At 44.3% G+C, this 13,696-nt stretch overlaps 1 protein-coding gene across 2 annotated transcripts in view; it reads right to left on the bottom strand.

The window, feature by feature from the left end:
* Window positions 1-13,696, bottom strand: part of smyd3 (SET and MYND domain containing 3) — a 998,764-nt gene that overhangs the window by 92,810 nt on the left and 892,258 nt on the right. For both annotated transcript variants that reach the window (XM_073050456.1, XM_073050457.1), the window contains exon 10: window positions 10,478-10,652. In XM_073050456.1, the coding sequence (XP_072906557.1) occupies window positions 10,478-10,652 (175 nt within the window). The remainder of the gene's footprint in view (window positions 1-10,477; window positions 10,653-13,696) is intronic.

Raw genomic sequence — 13,696 nt, forward strand, 5'->3', positions numbered from 1 at the left:
ACCTTGACTGTGGAACGATTGCTCGTGCCAGAACGGGTGGTTTGAGTAGCTCAGAAACTGCCGATCTCCTGGGATTTTCACGCACAACAGTCTCTCTACAGTTTACAGTGAATGGTGCAAGGAACAAAAAAACATCCAGCGAGAGGCAGTTCTGTGGGCAAAAACTTATAGGCACTAATCTCCCCAGCGTCGAAGACATCTTCAAAGCCGATGTCTCATTGATCATTAAGGATCCCTATTACCCAGGGCATGCCCTCTTCTCAGTGCTACCATCGAGGATGAGAGACAGGAGCCTGAAGACACAAACCCAATATTTTAGGAGCTGCTTTTTCTCTTCTGTCACCAGATTTCTGAACAGACAGTGAACCTATGAACACTATTTTACTGTTTTCTTTTCCTCTCTTTTTGCACTACTTATTTAATTTAACTTTTTACACAATATATCTTTCTCATTGAAATATATAATTTTTTGTTCTGTATTTCGCTGTATTGCTGCCAGAAAACGAGCAACTTCACAACGTAGGCCAGTGATATTAAACCTGATTCTGATTCTGAGGTCACTGGAGAATGGCCAGACTGGTTCAAGCTGACAGGAAGGCGACAGTAACTCAAATCACCACGTGTTACAACAGCAGAAGAGCATCTCTGAATGCACAACACATTGAACCTTGAAGTGAATGGGCTGTCACAGCAGAAGACCACGGAATTTCTAAACATTATATAGCCTCTGACCTAATGACTGTTACGATATAGAGAAGCATAACCAGATCCATTGCGGCTTCAGAGACACCTGACTTGATAAAGCTAAGTGATGATTGCCTGGGGAGATTTCCATACACAGACAAACATTCAGCGTCCACTTTATTAGGTACAGGAGGTACCTAATTAAGTGGCCACTGAGTGTATTATATATTGTCCGTGTGTGTAAGAGAGAGAAGGAGAGAAAGGTGGAGCGAGGGCAAAAGAGGAGAAATAGAATTTGAATGTCAAATGCTGTCACAGGGAAAAAGTAGTTTTTTATATAGTCCCAGGGGTTTGAGGTTAACTCACAGAACTGCAGATGCAGGGTTTAATGAACACTTCAATGTCAATAGTGAGCAGTTGGAAGGAATGCCAGGCAGCCAGCAGATTCCTGAGGTAGCAGCGGCTGAGGCGTTTGATATTTTTAAATCATTTAGCTTAATTTCCCTTTGAGGTAATTCACTGAGGGCTGTTAATAGCTTGAGGCAAGTCGTCCAAGAAAGTTGCCAAGCACAACACTAAATCTGACTGTTCAAGGAGATGGCTGAAGGCTCGATTCCTAATCTGTTCAGTCAGTCATTAAACATAAACTGAGGCTTTGTGTATTTGGGCTGGTTTTAATTCTGGATGAAAGCCATGCTTGGGAAAGATTGGAAGAATGGAAACAGATTTTAACTATTCATAAAATCATAACACATAGGGGCATAATTTGGCCATTCAGCCCATTGAATCTCCTCCACCATTCCACCATGGCTGGTTTATTATGCATCACAATCACATTCTCCTCCCTTCTTCCCATAACCACTGATGCCCTGACTAATCAAGCACCTATCAACCTCCACTTTAAATATACTCAATGACTAGGCCATCTCATTTTTCCTTAGGACCTTAATCCTATTGCAATGTAACCTGGATCCCAGGAAGCTCTGACACCGTCCATAGTCCTAAATGCAAACATCTAGGAGACCACATTGAGGGGCTCCTGCCTTTGTTAAACTAAAGTGCTTTACAATGCTTTACAGCACCAAGAATCACCGATTGAGGTTGAATTCCTGCTACGTCTGTAAGAAGTTTGTATGTTCACCCCTTGGTCGAGTGGGCTTCCTCCCACATTCCAAAGATGTACAGTTGGGGTTACTGAGATGTGCTCATGCTATGTTGGCTCAGGAAGCATGACAACATTTTTTGGGCTACCCCCAGTATAATCCTTGGACTGTGTTGGTCGTTGATGCGAACTGAAATGTTTCGATGTCCTTCTGAAGTGTTCTCTTGCATTTCTCAAACTCATCAAGAACCTCATTTGTTCCAGCCTGCCTAAACCTGCAATGCACCTCCTTCTTGTTCTTAACCAGGCCTCAATACCATGGTTCCCTATTATCCTTGCCTTTTATTCTGACAGGAATGTGCAAACTTTGTACTCTCAAAGTTTCACTTTTGAAGGCCACCCACTTACCAAATACTCCTTTGCCAGAAAACAACCTGTCCAAATCCACATTTGCCAGATCCCATCTGATAACATCAAAATTGGCCTATCCCCAATTTAGAATCTCAGCCTAAGGTCCAGACCAATCCTTTTCCATAATTACCTTGAAAGTAATGGCACTGTGAGCACTAGTGCTCCCCTACTCAAACATCTGTCAACTTCCCTGCCTCATTCCCTAATAAGAGATGAAATGGCATCTGCTGTGTCAGTAGGCAGCATCTCTGATCCCGAGGAACTTCTTAAGAAGTAATCCTTTGTGACTTTTTATAAGAGATGTGAAAGGTTGGCATAAGTGCACATCATTATCAGGTTTGTTCATTTACTAGACTCATCTATATAGCTAGAGTGCCTAAGACGTTTGCACAATATTTTATTTGTCAACGTGGAGTAGAGAGCGAGTTTGTAAAGGATGTTGAGGATGGTGAAGGTGGAGTGCCGTGGGAGGGGTGCAGAGAAGAAGTGCAGACACACCCAGCCCTGAGACACCAGTCAAGTTCATTTGATTCCAAACAAATGGTTTATTGATATTTACAGAATGTCTCTCTGGTGTTTCCCACTCCCTCCCCTCTCCATTCCTCTTTTCCCAACCATGATTCTCCTCTCCCTACCTCTTCCCACTCTCAGTCCACATTAGAGACCCAGATCAGAATCAGGTTTATCATCACTCACATATGTCATGAAATTTGATTTTTTGCAACAGCAGCAGTACAGTGCAATGCATAAAATTACTGCAGTATTCTGAAAAAGCCCAAGGCACCCTACTATATATATCGTATGTGCCTAAGACTTTTGCACAGAACTGTACTTTGAACTTTGAATTACTAGCTCACTACTTCTGTGGGTACATACTAAAAGGCACAAGAGATTCTGCAGATGCTGGAAATCCAGAGAGACACAGACAAAATGCTGGAGGAACTCAGCCGGTCGGGCAGCGTCTATGAAGAGGAATAAGTCGTGATAAATGGTCTCAACCTGAAGTGTCAATTCTTTATTCTTTTCCATGGACACTACCTGACAGTTGCATTTTGTGTGTGTTACCAAAAGACACCGATGAACGGTCTCTGCCTGAAATGTTGACTGTTTGTTCTGCCTGACTAGCTGAGTTTCTCTTGCATTTTGTCTGAGTATTGAGCTATCAGCGTGTGGTTTTATTTAGGGTTCGATACAGTATTAGATCCTTTTTAAGCTGAACCTCCCACCTGTTGGGACACTGATGGGTCCACACCAGGTGTCTATTTGTGCATTTTGGGAACGTGGATAGTTGGTGACTGTGGCTGCTCAGAAAACCCTCAAATCCACGCTTTGACCATGTTTCCCCGATGCTCAGCAGAACATTTCAAAGGAATGATTCAATTTAACCAGTGTATCATTGCGACTGCAACTAAGAAAATACAGATGTGGAAGAAATGTCTTCCTCCAGTCATGTTCTTCTGAGTTCATAAATTTAAAATAAAAACCTTACTGACATGCAAAATTATTTCTTCCATCTCAGCTTTCATTGTAAAAACAAGATACAATTAAAGGACTTGTAAGAGGACATGAGGCTCAGTTTCTGGGGCAGTAAAGCAGACACATTCATTGTGTTTAAGAGGGATTAAAACATGCAGGGGTTGAAGTAATATGGATCGTGTGCAGGCCAGACGGGACAAATGGTGCAAACCCGCACTAAGGGGCACAGGAGGTGTATCTGTTTGGGTTAACCGGAGAAATAGGCAGGAGCAGAACACTGCATTCGCAACGGTCATAGCACAAAACTAACGAGCCGCACTAATGGCTTTTGAGACCACCTGGAAAATGAAGCCATTGAAATAGAACTAGAGGAAAAGCATTTTAACAAAGACAAAGGTCTCCATCTAAATAAGAACTGGAATTTGATTACAAACAAGGTGGGGGTGCGGAAACGTGATTGGATGAGGACTAACCAATCAGGAAGGACGGATTACGGGGGTATAAATACCACCAGATTAGACATGCCCAGGTATCATCCCTGGTGAAGATGGTAGAGCTTGTCATTAGAACATCAGTTATAATTGATAGCTGGAAGTTGGAGAAGTGCTTATTTTGGCATTAAGGTCGACACAGCTGTGGTGTGTGGAATGATCACCCCAATACCTGCACACTGAACTCTGGAATTCCAGCCATTCACTTCTTTGCTTTTGTGACAGAGAGCGCTTGGTTAACGCACTCCTTACACAAACGTTGTCTTGCCATTCTGCTGTCGCTGTGCTGAGTGTATGCACGTCCATGTCTTCCCCAGTATAGTCTAATAATGGGTTGGTTTGCTCAGATCGGCTTTATTCTGCCTTTCCCTCCGCACACAGCAAAATATTCCACTTCTTTAGTAATGGGGAGGTATGAATGTGTACATATTGCTTGTTTACTGTATTTAAGGTAGATACTTCTGTTTATTTTGTAATATGATTGTAATTACATTGTAGGGTGCATTCACGTGCAGTCCTAAGTTAAGATGGTATGTCCTGGTGCCAAATAAATGTGACTCATTGCTCTTTGTGGGAGAGAGATCAGGACTGCCAGGAGTTCACACTGGACAAAATAGTACACAGCTATTATTGTACCTTCTGGTAGACATCTCTTTGTAAATATTGGCAGTTTTCTTTTTGTTAATTTTTCTAAGTTTGATTTTTGATGTACTTAATAAACACTCTTGCAATGTAGTGGTAAGTGACTCCAGCCATTTTTGTCTTTGTTCACGGCTCCCACCTGCCTCCATGTAAAATGCTCCCAAAATCTCTCTCTCTGACCAATGGCTTTCCTGTTCTGGTATCTATGAGCCTGGGTGTCAAGTTTTGTTTAACCATGCCCCTTGGAGATATTTGTTTCATGTTAAAGGTGACATATAATGCTGTTAAATAATGAATTGCTTCTTATGGCCATGAGTTTCCGCAGCGCTATCTATCATTCCTGATCATTGTGATTGTCTCAAGCAATGTGTGGCTGAGATCCAAAGTTGCCCGAAGGCATTGATACTAAAAGAAAAGCTGGAAATGAGAATGCTGGAGGGGTTCAAGGAGAGGAGCTAGAAATGCTCAAAGGAACAAATTATCCTAGTAGCCAACGTTTCGGGCTGAGACCCTTCATCAGGAATGGGGCCCCCGTTCCTGATGAAGGGTCTCGGCCCAAAACGTTGGCTGCTCTTTTCTCACGGATGCTGCCTGACCTGCTGAGTTCTTCCACCGTTGTGTACGTATTCTTTTATCCACAGCATCTACAGTTGTACTTTTGAGCAAATTATTCTAATGCATACAGCAGATAGTCAGCTGGCCATGTGGACAAGTGCTGACTTCAGAGAAGTACAATGACACAGCGACCTGGGTTCCATGCTGACCTCCAGCGTGCAATGCCCACATCCTATCTGTGGCCATATAGATTTCCTCTGAAATGAACATCGATTTCTCTGACTGCCAGTAACTTTCCCCCGCCGCCTCCCCACTCCTTCCATTCCCCACTCTGGCTCCCCTCTTACCTCTTCTCTTTCCTCTCACCTGCCTATCATCTCACTCTGGTGCCCCTCCTCCTCCCCTTTCTCCCCTGGACTACTCTCCTCTCCTATCAGATTCCTTCTTCTTCAGCCCTTTATATCTTCCACCTATGACCTCCCAGCTGCTCACTTCATTTGCCCCTTGTCCACACACCCGGCATCACTAATCACCTTCTAGTTTGTAATCTTTCCCCTTCCCTCTTCCTTTCCAGTCCTGAGGAAGGGTATTGGCCCAAAATATTGCATGTTTATCCATTTCCCTGGACGCTGCCTGAACTGCTGAGTCCATCGAGCATTCTGCATGTGGTTTCCTCCCACACCCAAAGACATGCAGGTTGGCAAGTTAATTGACCTCTGTAAATGACTGCAGGGGTGTAGGAGAGTGCTAGAATCTGAGTGGGGTTAATAAAAATTGGGAAAAAACATAAACACAAGAGATACTGCTGAAGAAGGCCTATGGCATGTTGGCCATCAGTAGTTGGGGTGTTGAGTTCATGAGCGGTGAGGTAATGTTGCAGGACTATAAAATCCGACAGCCTCCACCAGCTCAGCACCTCACTTCCAACTGCTTTCACCTGACACTTTTCTACTTCTTTGGGATTGTGAAGGAACTGGGGGATCTTGGAGTCCCCACCCACAGATCCCTCAAAGTTGCCATGCAGGTTGATAGGGTTGTTCAGAAGACGCATGGTGTGTTGGCTTTCATTAGCTGACACATTTGAGTTCAAGAGCCTGTGAGGTAATGTTGCAGCTCTGTGAAACTCTGGTTAGACCACACTTGGAGTATTGTGCTCTGTTCTGCCCATTTCACTTGTAGGAAGGACATTGAAGCTTTAGAAAGGGTGCGGAGGAGATGTACCCGGATGTTGCCTGGATTAGAGGGTATGTCTTATGAGGAAAGGTTGAGCGAGCCAGAACTTCTGTCTTTAGAGTGAAGGAGGATGAGAGGTGACTTGATAGAGGAGTACAAGATGATAAGAGGTAGATAGTCAGAGATTTTTTTCCCTGGAAGGAAATGGGTAATACCAGTGGGCATAATTTTAAGGTGATTGTAATAAAGTATGGGGGTGGGGGTGTCAGAGTTCTTTACACAGAGAGTACTGGGTGCATGGAATACCCTGCCAGGTGTGATGATAGAGGCTTTTAAGAAATTCTTTGATGGACACATGGGTGATAGAAAAATGGAGTGCTATGTAGGAGGGAAGGATTAGATTTATTTTAGAGTAGCTTAAAAGGTTGGCACAATATCATGGTCTGAAGGGCCTGTACTGAACTGTAATGTTCCATGTTTTATGCTGGAAATCTTGAGCAACACACATAAAGTAAGTGTTTGATGGATGATACGGACCCTTACAGTTCAAGAGCCTGTAGCCATACTACATGGCTCTATGACTCTCTTGACTAAATTCCCCTTACTTATGTAATTAAGCAGCTCTGATAACACTTTTATCACCAATCTCTTGTGTTCTGAATATGGTGTGTACAAAATAATGGTGTGCAGACTCATTACAATAACGTTGTGCAGTTACAGTTCACTTTTACCATAATACAGAGTACCAGACCACAAATAGAGACGGTGTCAAAGAAAGTGAGATTAGAGCAGGTTTGATCAAAGAGGCAGGCTTCTAGTGCCTCCTTTATGAGAGGGAGGTGGAAAGTTAAGGATGGAGCAGCAGACTCTGTTGTAAGAAAATCACTTCAGTCGGGGCAGTAAAATGGATGTAATAAAAACTGACACCTGTTACATGCAAACTTCAACATTTTAGCTTCATGTCACCATTATCATCTTGCGCTGCCAGCTAAAATTTACAAAAAAAGTCAGACTTTTCCTACTGTTAATTATCATTTGTCTCCCCAAATCACCCCTACTTTCATCCTTCTGCATTCCACCTATGTGTCAGACAGTAAGGAGCCAACAACACCTCCCCAGTATGGCATTCCGGCAACACTCTGGGAATCTTCAGGAGTTTTATGATCAGCAATGCAGTTAAGACCCATCGCAGCACTAACGCCACAGGAGAGGGGGCAAGCCAAGTCTAAATGTCACTCAGTCGTCTAACTGCACAATACAGAGGGGTAAATTGCTAACACTCCCCACCTGGAATTTCCTAACCCTCTACCCACAATGCCTTTCATTTCTTCTACCAAAGTTCATGACCATACACTTCCCGACACTGTATTCCATCTGCCACTTCTTTGCCTATTCTCCTAATCTAAGTCTTCCTGTAAACTCTCTACTTCCTCAACACTATCTACTCCTCCACCTATCTTCGTATCATCCGCAAACTTTCCAACACAGCTATCATTTCCATCATCCAAATCATTGACATATAATGTAATATCAAGCAATCCCAACAAAGATCCCTGTGGAACACCACTAGTCACTGGCAGTCAACCAGAAAAGGCTCCCTTTATTCCAACTGCTTGGCTTCTGACAATCAGCCTCTGTTTTATCCATGCTAGAATCTTTCCTGTAATACTCTTCTGAAAATCCAAGTACTCAACATCCACTGTATAATATCCTCCTTTGTCCGGCAAGAGGAAGCCATGCTAAATATGGCCTGTGTTATCACGTGCCTCCAATTAACCCAAAAACTACATCCTTAACAATCAACTCCAATGTCTTCCCAACTACTGAGGTCAGACTAACTGGCCTATAATTTTCTTTCTTCTGTCTCTCTTCCTTCTTGAAGAGTGGAGCGATATTTACAATTTTCCAGTCTTCCAGAACCATTTCAGAATCTAGTGATTCTTGAAAGATCATTACTAATGCCTCTGCAATCTCTTCAGCCACCTCTTTCAGAACCCTGGGGTGCACTCCATCTGGTCTGGGTGACTTAACTACCTTCAGGACTTTCTGTTTCCCAAGAACCTTCTCCTTATTAATGGTAACTTCACGCACTTCTGACCCTTGACATTCTGGAACTTCCATCATACTGCTAGTGTCTTCCATGTCAAAGAATACAGGGAAAAGGCTGGAGAATGGGGTTGAGAGGGATAATAAATCAGCTATGATGGAATGGTGGAGCAGACTTGAAGGGCCAAATGGCCTAATTCTGCTCCTATATCTTAAGGTCTACCAGAGGATTCTCAGCATCTCCTCGTAACTGACGGCAATGCTTGCCAGCTCCAGAAATGAACAAGGTGTCACTTCATAATGGAAGGCAATGCCTGTCACCTCCAGAAACTGGGGCAGCACAGTGGCATAGTGGTTAGCACAATGCTTCACAGTACCACTGACCCAGGTTCAATTCCCGCCACTGCCTGTACGGAGTTTGAACATTCTCCTCGTGACCACATGTAACGGTCCTGTGATTAAATCGAAGGGTTGCCGGGTGGTGCTGTCGGAGGGCTGGAAGAGCCTATCCTGCACTGTATCTCAGTCTGAGATGGAGATAGAAGTCTAAGTCCCAAATGAAAACAACAGCTAATCTAGAAGTTTAACAGGTGTTTTCTGCACACTGCAAGGTCTGGTAGAAAGCAGAGGGACGTGTGGCCTCAGAACCCATCTCTAAGTCAGGCTTATTGTTTATGCAGACAGCATAAGAAGTGTTGGCACTGTCCCAACAACCAAGAGCTGAGGAACCTTTTCCTCTGCCGGGAGTCCAGAACTGAGAGACAGGAGCTGGCTTGTTCAGGGCTGACATAAGGAAGAACTTCTCAGCACCAAGAGTGGTGAAAATCTGGAAGTATCTTTCTCAGAAAGCTCCAGAGCCTGAAGTAATCCGAACATTTCTAAATAAACACCAATAGACTTTTACTAATCAAGGGTTTTAAGGGATAAGGGAAGCAAATGAAATTTGGATACAGATTAGTGAGATCTAATTGAATAATGAGACAGCCCAAGGGAATGATAACTTCCTTGCTCTTGCTGAAATAATTTCTGAGAAATACCATGGCACATTTTTTACTATGGATGAAACTGAAAAGTTAACAAGTGTAAATGCAGCAGAAGAGTTACCAAATATTTTTCAGACAATATACAGTCTTATCGTTGCCATTCTATTAACCAACAACACTGGGACCGTAGAAAGCTGTGAGTATTTTGGAGGACATCCCCCATTATTAGCAGTCAACAGTTACCTTAGACTAAAGACTAGAAGGAACGAGACACGATTCCAGTTAAATAGATGAAGATGTATCATAGCATTAGAGAGTTTCGGTAAAATAGACTCCGTAGAAATAATAAACAAGGAAACTCAGATTTCACATGGGGTTGCACCCCAGATGGTTGCATTCTGATGCTTCTAATGTACACACATATATACTACACACGTGTGTGCACAAACAAATGCATACAGACACCCCTCCAAGAGAACCATAACCCCGTCATAGGGTTTGGAGGATTGCATGCCACAGCGACCTGGAGAACTAAGTAGGCTGGAGTCAGGGCCTTGTGCTTTGGTTCTTGATAGGGTCACCTGTGCCAAACAGGTCAAAGGGTAGAGGCCAGACCAAGAGCGGTCCACTGATCCTCCAGGTTCAGGGGTTCAGCTCAAGGCTTACAACCCTGACTGGTCAAAAAAAAACAGTCATGGAATCAGCGATGAAGGATCCTATGTCTGTGTGCAACAGAGAGAGATGGAGGACTTTTATTGCTGCCCTAAACGCCAGCGGCGTAACGTGCAGAAACTAACATACAGTCCAGACACTCGTGTGTCCATGCACATACACATACACACATACCGTCACGTAGAGACCCGCGCAGATAGACAGATACTCATGCACACAGACACGCACACACAACAGCTTACTGATAGGGGTGCAGGGTCCTCAGGCCAAAGGACAAGGCCTCCTCCCACCGACCGAGGTTAATACAAGCATCCATGGTGGCATCGAGCATCTTCAGCATACAGAGGTTCGTGTCTGGAAGGACATCTTGACTTTTACTTGTAAAAGTTCGGCAGGTGTCCACAAGCTGCTGCCAGTCTGTTATTAACTTCAGTTAAGGAATTAAGATGGAATATTGTATAGAAACTGTAAGGTATTATTTTACAAAAGGCAGCTGCATTTGCCTAAATAACGACATCTGCTCTGGTCAGAAAGGCCAATACTTTTGATTACTTTATTTCTAAACAAAAATTAGGCACATATTGAAACTATAATTGCTTTATATGTTACCAGAACAGTGTGCCAGCAAGTTCAAAGAATTAGAGACAGCTTGTTTTGAGTTGTGTGTGATCGCAGCTCCATGTGCTATTCACGATGATGCCGTGTGCTTTCAAAACTCCAAAGAAGCAATTCTACACATGCAGCTTAAAACTCAGTCCCCGTCTCCTGCTCTAACTCATTCCGTCTCCTGCTCTAACTCATTCCCCGTCTCCTGCTCTAACTCATTCCCAGCCTCCTGCTCTCTCATTCCCCGTCTCCTGCTCTAACTCATTCCTAGACTCCTGCTCTAACTCATTCCCTGTCTCCTGCTCTAACTCATTCCCTGTCTCCTGCTCTAACTCATTCCCAGCCTCCTGCTCTCTCATTCCCCGCCTCCTGCTCTCTCATTCCCCGCCTCCTGCTCTAACTCATTCCCTGTCTCCTGCTCTAACTCATTCCCTGTCTCCTGCTCTAACTCATTCCCCGTCTCCTGCTCTAACTCATTCCCAGCCTCCTGCTCTCTCATTCCCCGCCTCCTGCTCTAACTCATTCCCTGTTTCCTGCTCTAACTCATTCCCTGTCTCCTGCTCTAACTCATTCCCAAATCCCTCGAGATATTTATTTATTGAAACACAGCATGGAATCGGCCCTTCAAGTTCCTCGAGCAACGGCCCCCAGCAACCCCTCTCCCCCCCCGATTTAATCCTAGTCCAGTCACGGGACAATTTACAATGACCAATTAACCTACTTCAGCACCCAGAGGAAACCCACGTGGTCATGGGGAGAATGTACAATCTCCTTACAGGCAGCGGCGGGAATTGAACCCTTGTCGCCTGTACTGTAGAGTGGTCTGCCAACCACTACTCCATAGCGCTGCCATCCCATTCCCCATCCCCAACCTATGCTCCCCCTGACTATCCTGAGGCCATGAAACCAAACGCCATGCCATAAGCTCAAGAGATTCCGCCAATGCAGAATAACACACGCACGATGCTGAAGGAAACAGTTGATGTTTTGGGCCACGACCCTCCGTCAGATGAAGGGCCTCGGCCCTAAACGCCAACTATTTATTGCTCCCCATAGACCTGCTGAGTTTCTCCAGCATTTTGTGCATGTTACTACAAGTTATACTGTACGTCCCCAACCGTGCCCAACAAACCCACCCATAAACTGGATCTTAGCACGAAGTTCTCACTACATTAAAGAGTCCCACATTTATAATAAAAACAACTGTTTCACTGAACAACTAAATATTCTGTTAGATATTAATTGAATATTTCATTATTCACCCAATAACTAAAGTCCTCTCGTCTTTGGAGTAGTGGATTTTAGTTACTGGAAGAGATTTCACACACACATGTTAATGACAGGATTATTTGCTTCAGTGATGCTAATTGAAAGATATGTTTCAGAAGAGTATTGGGATTATTCTTCACTGAAATAAGCCCACCTAAGGGGACAGATGAGGTCTTGTGTTACATAGAATTTAGACTAGTACAGCAACGGCAGGCTCTTCGACCTTTTGACCCATGATGTTGTGCCAACCTAGTTAACGCAAGGAGTCCTAATTAACTTAATGCCTCATCCTCACCTCTTTGTATACTCATCTGCCTATCCTAACACTCCACAACACACACGATATGCAGGAGGAATACAGACGATGCTTCGGGCCGAGACCCTTCTTCAGGACCGAAGTGGAAGAGAGAAGATGGCACAATTAAAGGGTAGGGGGGAGGTGATAGGTGAAGCCAGGTGGGTGGGAAAGGTCAAGGACTGGAGAAGAAGGAATCTGATAGGAGAGGAGAGTGGACCATAGGAGAAAGGGAAGGAGGAGGGAACCCCAGGGGAGGTGTAGGCAGGTGAGAGGAGGTTCAAAGGCCAGAGTGGGGAAAAGAAAGGGGGGGGGTTTAAAATTAACAAGAAGGAGAAATCAATATTCATAAACAGAAGAAAATCCGCAGATTCTGGAAATCCAAAGCAACACGCACAAAACGCTGGCCAGGCAGCATCTATGGAAAAGGACCAACAGTCGACGGTTATAGTCAAGGCCCTTCTTCAGGACTGTCGATAGTCATACCATCAGGTTGGAGGGCAACCAGATGGAATATAAGGTGTTGCTCCTCCTCCCTGGGAGTGTGCTCATCTTGAGGAGCCATGGACCGACATGTTGGAAACACTCCTATGGTTCTACCTAGCTGTTACCACATTCCTGAATGGCCAGGACTGGTCAGTATCGATTACCCGGATCTTGCTATCTTCAGGTCAATGTGGTGGGAGAAACACTGTCGATCAGCGTGGGGTGACCCAGGATTGTGGAGAGATGTGGACAGAGCAGGACGCCATGAAACTTGTCTCTGATGGTTTCTCTGAGCAGGTGACTGAGGCTGTCAAAGCAGCCTTGGCAAGTTGTTGGTGCGTCCCCTCCTGCGTCATGCACTGTAGGTTCATGCACCACAGCAACAAATCAAATTAATCCAAAAGCATGCAGATGCCGGAAATCTGAAATAAATTCTGGGAACCCTCAGCAGGAAAGACAGCATCAGTGGAAAGAAAAACAGGTGACCCTTCATCAGAACTAGGGAAGAGAGCAGAAATGGATTAGTTTTAGGAAGCATCAAAGCTGAGGGGAGGGGAAGAGTGGGACAAAGGGAATACTTCTGTTAGTGTGAGGCTGTACTGTGACTGCTAAGAAGCAGGAGAAAGAACATAAGAATTAAGAAATAGGAGGAGGAGTAGGCCATCTGGTCTGTCGAGCTTGCTCCACTATTCAATAAAATCATGGCTGAATAAGCTGTGAACTCAGCTCCACCAACCTGCCTTTCCCCCATAATCCTTAATTCTCCAACTATGCAAGAATTTATCCTGCAGTGTCTTAACTTTAT

The sequence above is a fragment of the Hemitrygon akajei genome, chromosome 7 (assembly GCF_048418815.1).
Source record: "Hemitrygon akajei chromosome 7, sHemAka1.3, whole genome shotgun sequence".
NCBI classification, from domain to species: Eukaryota; Metazoa; Chordata; class Chondrichthyes; order Myliobatiformes; family Dasyatidae; genus Hemitrygon; species Hemitrygon akajei.